At 41.8% G+C, this 13,804-nt stretch overlaps 1 protein-coding gene across 5 annotated transcripts in view; it reads right to left on the bottom strand.

The window, feature by feature from the left end:
• LOC140453678 (AF4/FMR2 family member 1-like) overlaps positions 1-13,804 on the bottom strand; it is a 164,260-nt gene that overhangs the window by 52,312 nt on the left and 98,144 nt on the right. For all 5 annotated transcript variants that reach the window (XM_072548713.1, XM_072548695.1, XM_072548829.1 and 2 more), the window contains one exon: positions 13,424-13,468. In XM_072548713.1, coding sequence (XP_072404814.1) covers positions 13,424-13,468 — 45 coding nt within the window. The remainder of the gene's footprint in view (positions 1-13,423; positions 13,469-13,804) is intronic.

Below are 13,804 nucleotides of genomic sequence, written 5' to 3'. Positions count from 1 at the left end.
TTCCAGGATTTTGCCTAGCTACATTCAAGAAACGGTGATCTATTTCCAAGTCAGGATGGAGGGAACTTGGAAACACCATCACCTACAAGTTGCCCTCCAAAGTATCTGCTGCCCTCGTCCTTCTAGGTGGATGTGGTCATGGGTTCGGAAAGTGCTGGCTAAGGATCCTTGGTGAATTTCTGCCCGGCATCTAGTGGATGGCACACACTGCTGTTATTAAATGTCAGTGTTGGAGGGAGTGGATGATTGTGGATGTGGTGCCAATCAAGCGATCTGCTTTGTCCTGGCTGGTGTCAAGCTTCCTGAGTGTTGTTGGAGCTGCACACATCCAGGTATGAGGGGAGTATACCATCACTCTCCTAACTTGTGCCTTGAAGATGCTGGAGGGGCTTTGGGAAGTCAGGTGTGCTCTTTATTGCAGGATTCTTAGACTCTGATCTGCTCTTGTAGCCACTGCATTTCTATACTAGTCCAGCTGAGTTTCTGGTCAACAGTAACCCCAAGGATATAGACAGTGGGGGATTCAGTGATAGTAACACCACTGAAAGTCAAGCAGTGGTGGTTAGATGGCCTCATATTGAAGCTGGTCACTGCCTGGTATATGGTATGAATGTTGTTATTTGCCACTTTTCAGCCCAAGCCTGGTTGTGGTCCAGATTTTGTTGCATTTGAACATGGACTGTTTTGGCATCTAGGTCATCGCAAATGGTGAACATTGTGCAATCAGCAACTAAAATCCCTACTTCTGACCTTATGACTGAGGGAAGCAGCTGAAGACAGTCAGGCCTAGGAAACTACATTAAAGGAATTCCTATGGAGATTTCCTGGAGTTGAGATGACGGACGTCCAATAATCAAAACCATCTTCCTATGTGTCAGGTACCAGTCCAACCAAGTTTTCTTCTGGTTGCCATTGACTCCAGTTTTCCCAGCTCCCTGATGCTACATGCACATAAATGCAGCCTTGATGGTCAACAGCAACCATTCTCACCACACCTCTGTAATTCAGTTCTTTAGTCCACTTTTGAACTAAGGCTGCAACAAGGTCAGAAGCTGAATGACATTGGCAAAACAACAAACTGGGCATATGTCAGCAGGTTATTGCTCTGCGATTGCTGCTTGATGCCACCAACTGTGCTATCTTCCATCTCACTTAACTTACAGGGTAGTAATTTGCCAGGTTAGGTGCGTCCTGCATTTTGTGTACAGGTCTACTTGGGCAATTTTCCACATTGTTGGGTAGACGCCAGTGTTTTAGCTGTACTGGAACATCTTGGTTGAGGGTACAGCAGGTCCTGGAGCACAATTCTTCAGCGCTATTGTTGGAATGTTGTCAAAGCCTCCAGCTTTTTGCAGAATTCAGCTGTTTTTAATATTCCGTGCAGTGAATCAAATTGTCTGAAGACTACTGCCAGAGTGGGGACCTCTAAACGAAACGGAGATAGATTACCTACTCAGCACTTCTGGCTGAAGGTTGCTGGGAATGCTTCTGTCTTATCTTTAGGACTGAGTGTGCTGGGCTTCTTTGCCATTGAGGATGGGGGATATTTGCGTAGCCTCTTTCTCCAGTGAGCTATTCAATTGTCCACCAACATTCGCGACGGGATCTGATGCGTTGGCTGAAGAAATGCTTTGAAAGTCTGTCAGTTGCTGCTTACACTTTCAGCACGCATGTAGTCCTGTTTGGTACCTGATTTTTAGGTACCGCTCGGTGCTGCTCCTGGCATACTGTCCTGCACACTCCACCAGGATTGACAGTAAATGGTAGAGTGGGGGTTATGGAGGTGCAGATTAGATGATTCTCCTGCTGCTAATGGTACACAGTGTCTCATGGATGCTGAATCTGAAGTTGCTTGATCTGTTTGAAACCTATCCGCTGTAGCATGGCAATAACGCCACAACACAATGTAAGGTATACCCAATGTGAAGGCAGGACGTAACCTCCACAAGGGCCGGGAGGTGCTCACTCTAACTGATACTGTCGTGGATAGACATATCTGCAGCAGGCAGATCAGAGAAGATGAGGTCAAGTACGTTTTTCCTTCTGGCGATTCAATTGCTCCTTCCACAAACTCAATCAAGAACTATGTCCTTTAGGACTCAATGTGTTTGGTTAGTGCTTGTGTTAGACATTGACATTTTCCAACAAAATACATTCTGCACCCTTGCTGTCCTCAGTGCCTCCTCCAAATGCTGTTGAATAAGGGTGGTGGTGGTGGTGGGGGGTGGGGGTGTACAGTTGTGGCTAGCATGTGGTAATCAGGTGGTTTCCTGGCCCACATTTGATGTGATGCCATGATTTCAATGAGTGAGGACATATCTATGGATGGTCATGGTGGTGCCTGCAACATTACCGCAGAGGTATCAACCTGTGAGTAGATTAGATTACATTAGTGTGGAAACAGGCCCTTCGGCCCAACAAGTCCACACCGACCGACTGAAGCGCAACCCACCCATACCCCTACATTTACCCCTTACCTAACACTACGGGCAATTTAGCATGGCCAATTCACCTGACCTGCACATCTTTGGACTGTGGGAGGAAACCAGAGCACCCGGAGGAAACCCACGCAGACACAGGGAGAACGTGCAAACTCCACACAGTCAGTCGCCTGAGGCGGGACTATGACTATGAGTATGACTATGCCAGGCTGTTGCTTGCTTAGTCTGGGAAACAGCTCTCCAAGTTTTGGCACTAGTCCTCAGATGTTCGTGCAGAGAGGCTTTTTTAGCATTTGTAACATAGCATCCTGCACGCTGTTCTGATGCACTTGTATGATCTGCTTGTAAAGCGGGCAAGACAACAATTTTCACTATACTTCGGTACACGTGACAGTAATAAATCAAATCAAAAGGAGGACTTTGCAGAGTCAACAAAGCTATGTTTATTGTCGCCATTTCCAATGCCTAGATTTGGTTCCAATGCCCACCTCTGAGGGAGCATCACTGGACCTGAAACATTAACTCTGCTTTCTCTCTACAGATGCCGGCAGACCATTTGAGTTTTTCCAGCAATTTCTGATTTTGTTTGATTTCCAGCATCCGCATTTTCTTTGGTTTTTAATTTTTTGAGACTTTCTAGCAGTTGTAACAATGGAGTGAGTTGAAATCATTTCAGAGGGCAGTTAAGAGTCAACGACATTGTTAGGTGTGTGGACTCGCGTGGAAGCCACACCCAACAAGGATGGGAGTTTCATACATGTGGAAAATTATAAAAACAAAGGCAAAGGAGAAGGGAAGATTGCTGGTTGGTAATGGGTTTTTTTTAAAAAATGTCAGAAAATAACTTCTATGACTCAAATGATTCTGTATGTGTGACGGGACTCAAACCATGTCATCCCAGAACATTACCTGGGTCTCTGGATTAATAGATCATTAAACATTACCTGCCATTGCTTCCTCCTCTCTCCTCCATCCCCACAAGTCTTATCCCTTATAATAATATTACTTTGGAGATTAGATTCCTTAAAGTATGGAAACAGGCCCTTCGGCTCAACAAGTCCATACTGACCCTCCGAAGAGTAACCCCACCCAGACGCTTTCCCCTACCCTATGCACCTAACACTACAGGCAATTTAACATGGCCAATTCACCTAACCTGCACATCTTTGGATTGTGGGGGGAAACCGGAGCACCCAGAGGAAACCCACGCAGACACGGGGAGAATGCGCAACCTTCACACAGACAGTCGTGCGAGGCTGGAACCGAACTTGGGTCCCTGGTGGTGTGAGGCAGCAGTGCTATTGACATTAATGGAAACAAAATTTAGGAAAAGACAGCTGAAACCAATGTCATTTCCAGTGTGGAGATGCTGGCGTTCACCTGAAGAAGGAGCAGCGCTCCAAAAGCTTGTGATTTCAAATAAACCTGTTGCATGATAACCTGGTGTCATGTAACTTCTGACAACAACACATATTACATCAGGTCAACAATACATCAACGTATATGCCAGCCTGATGGTTATGCCCCTGGACAAACAAAACTAAGATCATGAGCTCAAATCTGACCACATGACAAAATGAAAATTAATTCAGACAGTTTTGAGCTTGAACTACAAAAGTAACCATAAAAGCTTTCAGATTATTACAAAAGAACATGCATGTTGCCCCTCAGAGTGAGCTATGATAACCATTGGAAGTCTCCAGAAAGTCACTAATCATTGCCACCCATATCCTGAGAAACATTTCAACATTTTCTAAGCAGTCAGCAAGTACTTCAGATGGTCAGTGTCAGCAACAGATGGACATTTTTAAAAAACTGACTGATTCCTAGGCTTCTGAGGCCGTGAAATGAATTCATACAGGGACCTGTGTTTTCACCACTTCACTTTCATGAAGTTCAGGTTACCAAAAAAAAACCTTTAGGCTGCTAATTATTGTACTTCATGAGCAAATACATAGCTGTAATTTATTCAGCAAGCTGAAGAGAAGTTAAATGGTTAACACAGACTAAAACAAACTAGGTTTAAGTAAACTTCAGTTGGGACAGAAACTGCTCCACTGAGCTGTTAATTCCCATGTTTACTGAACAAATACTTGCCATTTCCTGAAGTAGAATGTCCTTGTGCTGTTCGGAAAAGGAACAGTTCAGGTTTAAAAGCAAAAGACTCAAATCTATAATTTCCTTTTGACTGCACACTCTATTATAAATTATTGGCTGCTTTTCCATACCACTTCATCCCCTGAACAACACTTCTCTATTTTACCTAATGTGAAAACACACTTAATATTTGAAGTTACGTTTTCAAGAGAAAAATGTTAGCCTACAATGCCTTTGCTTTTTGGATAAGAAGCAAAAAAAAATGAAGGGCACTATTCTGGTTCAGGTAGGCGTAGATCCCAGGGTAGAGTTTGGGTGCAAGGCCATTCTCAACATTCTGCCAGCTTTTAAATTGATTATATGGTTAGGCTACAACTGATTTATTTACATAACCACCCACCAACCAATGTAACTAAGCAGCATAAAAAGGCAACTGTTCAGTTTTTTTCCACTGATGTTAACGGAATTCGATAGATGTCAAACTGGTACACTAGTCTGCAAAAAAAAAGAATCAATTAACTAAGGAGCCAGTTACTAAATTTAATTGATGAACAGTAATCAACTACTTCACAATTGTTAACAAAATATATAGAGGTGTTAATTAAAAGCAAAATACTGAAGATGCTGGAAATCTGAAATAAATATAAAGTACTAGAGAAACTCAACAGATTCAGCAACATCTCTGGAGACAAACCGTGAATTCTTCAAATCCAATATGACTCTACCTCAACAGTTCTGAAGAGTGATATCAGACTTGAAACCTTATGGTGTCAAACACAAGTGTCTCCAACTTATGCTCTTTTTATTTAAGCGGTGTTAAGGCCTAGCACTGCTCATGAGTATGAAAAGCTTCATTTTAAGAGTGAGTGCAAAGTTGAAATAAGCAATAATTCCTCACAATGGGCATGACTTAATCTGAGAGCAAGTGAATTTTTGGGGAGGGGTTCCAGTAGCATTGCATTAGTTAAAGCCAAACAGGATTGTGGGAATTTGATTTTCACTGCATCAGATTTCAAATTCTTCTTACTCAACCTTCTGCACAGGTTTGGCTGCTTTGAGCAAAACCCAGTAAAACTTCAATCTCTTATGTCACTCTTCAAACGGTGTGAATTCCACTGAGAACTGCACCTCAAGCTGCACCACAGAGATTTTGCTGTTTTTAAATTGGCTGTTAAAAGACAATCAACAACAATTGGGGTGGCGATTATTTTCATAGGAAAGGGAGCTAGGTTCAAGTGAGCAGGTGGATTTGACAAGCAGCAGTTTCCCCAACACCAGGGGCATTCCACAGCGACTGCTCATTCTGGGCTGTGCAAGTGTGCGAGAGTGTGAGTGTGAACATGTGCATGTGTGTGTGTGCACGTGTGCGTGTGTACGTGTACGTGTACGTGTACGTGTGCGTGTGCGTGTGCGTGTGCACGTGTGTGCGTGTGCGTGTGCGTGTACGTGTGTACACGTGTACGTGTGTACACGTGTACGTGTGTACACGTGTACGTGTGTACACGTGTACGTGTGTACACGTGTGCGTGTGCACGTGCGTGTGTACGTGTGTGTGTGTACACGTACGTGTGTGTACGTGTGTGTACGTGTGTGTACGTGTGTGTACGTGTGTGTACGTGTGTGTACGTGTGTGTACGTGTGTGTACGTGTGTGTACGTGTGTGTACGTGTGTGTGTGTGTATATAAGTGAGCAAGTGAGTACAGCACCCTTGAAGACGTCACACCTGTCACCAACTCAGGGGTGCCTGGTTTATGACCAACCACAATGGAGAAGACTCATCTAGGAAGGTATATAGAGACACCCAGTCAGGAACACATGGAGGCCTGACGTCATGATATCAGAGGGAGCCTAGTAACCTTTAAGTGTCGTCAGCCCAGACACAGACAGACAGACCGTCTTAGTGCATGTATTGGACCTCACATAGCTGAGAACACATCAAACCTGGGTGGAAGCAAGTCATCCATGACAGAGATTTTCTAAGACGACCACGAGGGGAGGGCAGGGAAGGAAAGCGTGAGAGCGCGCGCACGAGCGAGAAAGACATTGTGTTGCTTTCTTCTGGGTTTCAACCCAATGTGGTAGAAAGCAAGTGGAAACACCCGTGCAGCTATTTGGTCAAGCATTTAAATATTTTTAATAAGCAGTGAGGATCTATTTTAATTAAGGATTCTGATTTTAAGAGTCAGTGCTCATATTTCCTGAACAGTCAGCAACTCGCCAAAGTTTATACACAGTGAGTGGTTGGGAGCAGGGGGCAGGTGAAACTACCAGGTTTGAAAACCTTTGAGTGGTGAAACTGAACAGCTCAAGCCACAGCCAGGTTGGTGCTGCTCTCAAATCTCAAGTTTGTGTGCGCTTTACTCCTGTAACTGCGAAGAAAGCAGGGGAGTTATATCCTATGCAATAGGAAGGTCATTCAGCCCTTCAGCCTTCTCTGCCATTCCGCAAGTTCATGACTGATCTGCTTGTGTTGTTACGATGACGAGAAGCCCCAAACACTGAGCATTTCTCACCTTTTTAACCAAACAAATTAGCATTCTGGAACTGAAGGCCAGAGAAAAAAAATAACTGCTGGTGGCTGGCTAGTAACATTCCTGTGCGAGACCAATGGGATGCAAGGCCTGAAAGGGATCAAATAATCTTTGAATAGACAGGACTATGTTCTACTGTGACGACAAAAATAATGAGGGGTTGACAACTTTCTGCAGATTGAGAGTTTCGCTTGGAAGAATGCACATGGGCAGTGGTTAAAAAGCCAACTTCAATTCCACTGCAATGTGCTAACTGGACTAAATGTTTTTGTTTACACAAGCCTGCCCGATCATTAGTGTACCGTGAAGGCCACAGTCAAAGAATAACTCCCGAGTCACCTGTGTTGCAGATAAAGACTCTTGGTGCTAGAAGTCAGCAAGCAAACAGCCAGACAAAAGGGAAATAAGATAACAAAAGGCTAAAGGCTGAATGCTGACTGAAATTCAGTCAGTCAGTCAAAAGGAATCAGAAACTCAGAATATCAAATACAAAAACCTTTCACAATTCTTAGTTTTGCAAACTGTTCAAACTGTCAACATTAACTGGCAATCTCTGGCATGGATAGGAAATTGGTTGAGTAGCAGGAAACAGTTGGAAAGAGCAAGTTCGAAAATTGGCAGGATTCGACTAGTGGTGTCCCACTGGAATCTATGCTAAAGCCGTAATTATTCACAATATTCACTAATGACTTGGATAATGGCACAAAAAGTTAACATGCAAATTTGCTGGCAACTCAAAATTGGCCAGCATTGTGGACAGTGTTGATGACAGCATAAAATTACAAAAGGATGATCGGGCAAAGCAGCTGCAGATGGATTTTTATATATAAGTGAGAGGTTATCAATTTTGAACCAAAAAAGGAAAGATCAGGATATATTTTAGAGTGGACAAACGTAAATACAGTGGATGCCCAATGAGATTTCGGGGGTTCATGTTCATAGCTCTTTAAATTGTCACATACAGCTGCAGAAAATAGTCAAGGTGACTAGTGGAATGCTGGCTTTCATATCTAAAGGACTAGAGTATAATGGTGCAGACATTATACTGTAGTTGTACAAAACCCTAGTTAGACCCCACTTGACTGTGACTAGATCTGGACACCATATCTTTGGAAGGTAACTTTGGCCCTGGAGGGAGTTCAATGCAGGTTATAAGGACGATAATGTTCAAGGGCTAGTTTGCGAGGAGAGATTAGATAAATCGGGCCTTTACTCAACAGGATTTAGAAGTTTAAGGAGAGGTCTAATAGAGGTATTCAGGAAATTAACAGGGAAAGACAAGGAAGATAAAGATAATCCATTTCCATTGGTTGAAGACTTTAAGGCTAGGGGCATACTTTAACAATGAGGGCTAGGCCACTCAGGAGAGATGTTAGAAAGCACTTCTACTTGTGAAGAATAATTGAGGTTCCAAACACAGCATCAACTTCCATTTGAGGAAATTTCAATTGTTAAAATTTAAATCTTAAATAGGCATTTTTTTTTAAATTAAGCAAGGGTATCAAGCAATACAGGCTCAGGGGGCTAGTGACAGGATAGTGGCCAGAAAGGGTGGCACTGGAAAAGCACAGCAGGTCAGGCAGCATCAGAGTAGCAGGAGAATCAAAATTTTGGGAAAGGGTCTTCAAGGGCTTATGCCCGAAACGTCAACTCGCCTGCTCTTTGGACACTGCCTGAACTACTGTGCTTTTCCAGCGTCACACTTTTTGACTGTGATCTCCAGCATCTGCAGCCCTCATTTTCTCCCAGTAGCAGGTAAACTAAAAGGAAAATCTTTAGTTATTTTACAAGTACATTAAGGGTAAAGGTGATAACTAGGGAAAGAATAGGGCCCATTTAGATAATGTATATGTGGAGCTGGAGCCATTCGAAGTAAATACTTTGTAATCAGTGAGGGGTGGATGGATGATGTGGGTATAGAAATAAAGGGTGAAAGACTGACATATACTTCAAGAAATTAGCACAGTCAGAGAGAAGCTGCAGAGTGCTCAATGAGACTTAGAAGTAGATAAATCTCCAGGACCAGGACCATATGAAATTTAGCCAAGTCTAATGAATGGGGGCGGGGGGGGAAGAATAGCAGCAGTGACAGTGGTAATTTTCAATTACTCTCTGGTCACAGGAGAGGTCCAGACAACTGGAGGACAACCAGCAATGCTTCCTTATTCAAGATGGGAGCAAGGGATAAACTAGAAACTACAGGCCAATCAATCTAATCTCAAAATGGTGGGAAAACTACCTCAGCACTGCTTCTGATAAAAAATATTCTGCATATCTGGAGAGGCAAGGATTAATCAAAGAACAGTCAGTACAGTTTTGTTAAGAGGAAGTCATGTCCAACCAACTTGATTGAATTTTTCAAAGAGGTGACCTGGACTATAGTGGAGGGTAATGCATGTGACATGACTTACTTGGACTTCAGCAAGGTATGCCAAAGGTGTTAGAAAAGGTGACAGCCCATGGGATCCAAGGAAATGTGGGCAATTGGATCCAGAATTTGCTGAGTGACAGGAAGCAAAGGGTGATGGTTGAGGACTGTTTTTTTTTGTGACTGGAAACAAGTGTCCAGTGGGGTTTCACAGGCATCAGTGTTGGGGCTTTTCTGTTTGTAGCATTTATATATGATTTAGACTTAACATCGAAGGGCTGATCACAGATGATATGATAACTGGTGGGGTAGTAAACAGTGAGGATAGCCTTAATGTACAGTGAACATAGAAAGGCTGATTAGGGGAATAGAATTCAATCCAGGTAAGCACAAGGTGATACATTTCAACAGGAGAAAAAAAACAGGGGAGTACTAGCACACTAATGGTCACCGGTCCCTTAAAGTAACAGGACAGATGGATACAGTGGATAAAAGGCAAATGAGACACTTGCGTTTATTAGTTGAGGCATGGTGTTTAAGAGCAGGGATGTTACGCTGGGACTACATTAATAAAATTGTTTAGGCTTCAATATTGCATGGAGTTCTGGAATCCACATCATGGGAGAGATGGAAAGGTGATCTACCAGAATTTTGCCTGGGCTGCAGTGTTTTAATTATGAAGGATTGCGTAGAGTGGGGATGTTTTACTTGGTGAAGAGATGAAGGGACATGATTGAGATATAGAAAATTATGATGGGCATAGATAGGGGATAAGAAGGAACTATTTCCCTTGTTGGAAGGATCAATGACCAGGGGCATAGACTTAAATGCAAGGGACAGGAAATTTACAGAAGATGTGAGGAAGTTTTTGTTAATTCAGAGGGTGGTGGGAATGTGGAACTCTGTGCCCATTAAAAAGGTGGTAGAAATAGAAACCCTCATATGATGTAAGTAGTATTTAGACATGCACTTGCAATACCAAGACATACATATATGGGCCAAGTGCTTGAAAGTGCGATTAGAATAGTTAGGTGGTTGCATTTGACTGGTGCTGACTCAATTGGATGAAGGGCCTTTTTTTTGCGCTGTGTTTTTTGTGTTACCTTGATAACCATAACAAATTGGGAACCTCATCTGTGGTCTGGTAAAGGCTTTTTAAAAAAATTCTACATTATTAATAACCCATGAGAATCCTCGATTTTCCTGTCTAACAAGAATCTACTTCTGTCTTTAAAATATTCAACAACTGCACCTCCACTGCCTAAGACAGTGTTCCAAAGTCACAAAATACAAAAATTCTCATCTCCATCCTGAAAGGGTACTTCTAGTTTTAAAACAATAATTCTGGGTTGATCCATAACAGGAAACATCCTCTCCCCATCTACCCTTGTCAAGCCCATTCACAATCTCATACACTTTAATCAAGTCTGAGGGACTAAATTCCAGTGGACACAAGCCTAACTCATCTTCAAAAGGCAACCTACTTGTTCCATGTATTAACCAAGTAAACCTCCTCTGAACCATTTTCAATGCATTTATATATTCCTTAAATAAAGGCACCAAAATTGTATAGTGCCCGAGATGTAATTGCACCAATATCACATATAAGAGCAGCATAACATCCTTACGTTTATTTTCAACTCTTCTCATAACAAAGTACAGCTTCTCACGAGGCTCCTTGCTTCTGTTCAGTGCCTGTATATTAACTTTTCATGCGCCCAAACACCTCTGCACCTCAGTCACTTTCTAAGTAATACTGGGCATTTTCTTTACCTCTTCCTTCCAAGGTGAAAAACCTCAGGTTTTCCCACTTAGTACCGCATCTGACAATTTTTTCCCATCTCTCCAGACCAATCTATATCCATTTGCCAACTTCCTTATGTCCTCTGCACACACTCCTTTTGTCTTGGTGTTACCTGTGAATTTAGCTCCTGTTACCGGACTGATCAGGAAACCCAGAAACAGGACGCTAATGCCATAGTTCAGTTGAAGAAGCATCAACAAAGACCATACCAGCTGTCAATAAGTTCCCAACCCTCTAACAGTTCTTGCAACACGAGTTCATAAAATTCCATCCAAGGTCTCATTTCACAAATAACCACTACTTGTGAAGCATCTTGGATGTGTTATGAGAAAGTGCTTTAAGAATGCACATTTTCTCATGCTTAGATCATTTCTTCATAGAAAGCTTCTGGCACATAGCGAATGAAGTTCCCACTTGCTATTCAAAGAAAGAATAAATTTGTATTTCATGGCAGCTGTCACCTTCTCAATGCTGCACAATCAAATTTTGCACCTAGACCCAAAATAGAAAAAAAAAAGTGTTCCAACCCATTTCTATACAGCAAGTCCCCACAAATAGCAGTGAGATTGATGACTTGATAAATCTCTTTGGGCGATGCTGGCACAGATAAATATTGGCTAGGACACCAGGGAAATCTCCACTGCTCTTCTTTGAAATAGGGCTATGGGATCTTCTACAGCTGAGAAAGCAGACAGAACCTCAAATAAATGGCACCTCCAATATTGCAACTTTGCTTTGATCTGACACTGTGCCGGTGAGACTGTTAAAGGCGTGCCCAAATGTTTATCAAGAGTCTTGAACTCAACTTCTGACTCAGAGATGAGGATGCTACCACTAAGCGAAGTCTGAGATGCAATGTGAATTTAGGAGCTAGCTTGGCTCTCTGTGATTGGATGTTTCGTCAATATTTACTCTCTGGGCTCATACAGGAAGAATGCCACTTAATGAGACACCACAGAGCAGCCAGGAACGGTTTGCTTACCAAAGTCTTCAGAAAAAGGGCAAGGGAGTGAAAATAGGTCTTAAAATATAGTACCAAGTAAATGTAAATAGAAAAATGACAAATTTTACTCGGCAGTAAGATATTTCTGAAATATAGTAAAGGTGATTTCTTTAAAACTACCTTCCACCAACTTCACATTAATAACATGCTCATGCTGACAACCATTAAAATAAATGAGTCACACTATGGCAACAATTGCGCCAGAGGTTACCCCAAACAGTTGATCTTGCACAGCTTCTGCTTTGTCAACATCAGCAAAACCACAGCCATCAAAAAGGATTGTTAATCCCGTATCTACAGCAATTAGATGTACTGGCAATTCTGCCAGTTGCTTCCAGTGTTCCATGGATAAAGGAGTTGCCAAGGACATTCATACTTGCATGGAGTTCTGCCACAAGGACAATTCCCATCACTTGCCACAGAGGTGAGCAAGCAGCCTAACAGAAATGGTGCCAGTTAATTACAGGTAAAAGCAACAATTGTGGAACAAGTGGTTTGATCATTCAATCTCAGCACAATTGGGTTCAGTACAGTTTCCAAAGTAGCTTGCCGCTTCTGAACAAAAAGGTCATCAGTGATCAGCAAGTTCAACAAAAAAATCCACCAAAATAAAACATTCTTTGCAATTTCTTGAAAAAAAAAACCATTGCGGTATTTAGTGCAAGTACTGTAAACTTGTAACTGCTGAAGCAAAAACAAAATAATGATTTGAAATGGTACAAGGCTGATCATGGGGACTTTATTATTGTTTTTAAACCATGCTAGGTATTAGTCAAAAGGATACTTGGATCAACATAATGCAAATTCAGAAAGACATTTTTTGAACGATGACTTTTTACACATTGCTGGTGTGTGTTAAGCTCATCAGTGCAGTTATTGCCAACATTTTCTGAACTGGCTTGGTTGAAACATTTTTGAGCATATTTAGAGTACCTTATTAGGTGTCAAATACAAAAGTACACACGAGAATTTGTGATAGGATTTTAACAGGAACTTTACACCATTGAGAACTTTTAACAAAATATCTACGCCTGAAGTGGAATATATACTACAACATTCTTTTAAGAGTTCTGAAAACATTAAAATTAATATGCGTCAGTGCAGTATCAAGCTACTCCTTATCTATAACAGTTGTAAAACTATTAAACCAATAAAGCAAAGTGTTTTAAAAAGCTTACTTTTAAGATTTCTTCAACGCAATTGGCTTCATTTGATAAGGTTTCCTGCAAGATTAAAAAAAACTCCGTGAAATACTGAAAAAAATACTCAAGTACTAAGTCAAAATAGTTGTCAGAATGACAATAAAATAAACCCCTTTCTGAAGTAGTGTCTGGTGCAGAATGTTGAATTTTTCGAAGCAACATAACTTTAATTGAATGCAAGCCAAGATGTGTTAAATAAAGCAACTGCATTACAACCTTAAGAATACAGGTGATTTAGAAGCCTCACCAGCCTTTGTTTTGTTTTTAAAGATGAAATACTGCCAACTTTCAGATTGCAACAAAAAGTTGAATAGTGATTGTAATGGTATCTTGTATCTTTTGCTGCGCCCTTCAATT

This window comes from Chiloscyllium punctatum, chromosome 1, assembly GCF_047496795.1.
Source record: "Chiloscyllium punctatum isolate Juve2018m chromosome 1, sChiPun1.3, whole genome shotgun sequence".
Taxonomy (NCBI): Eukaryota; Metazoa; Chordata; class Chondrichthyes; order Orectolobiformes; family Hemiscylliidae; genus Chiloscyllium; species Chiloscyllium punctatum.
This window is presented reverse-complemented; position numbering and strand designations above follow the sequence as displayed.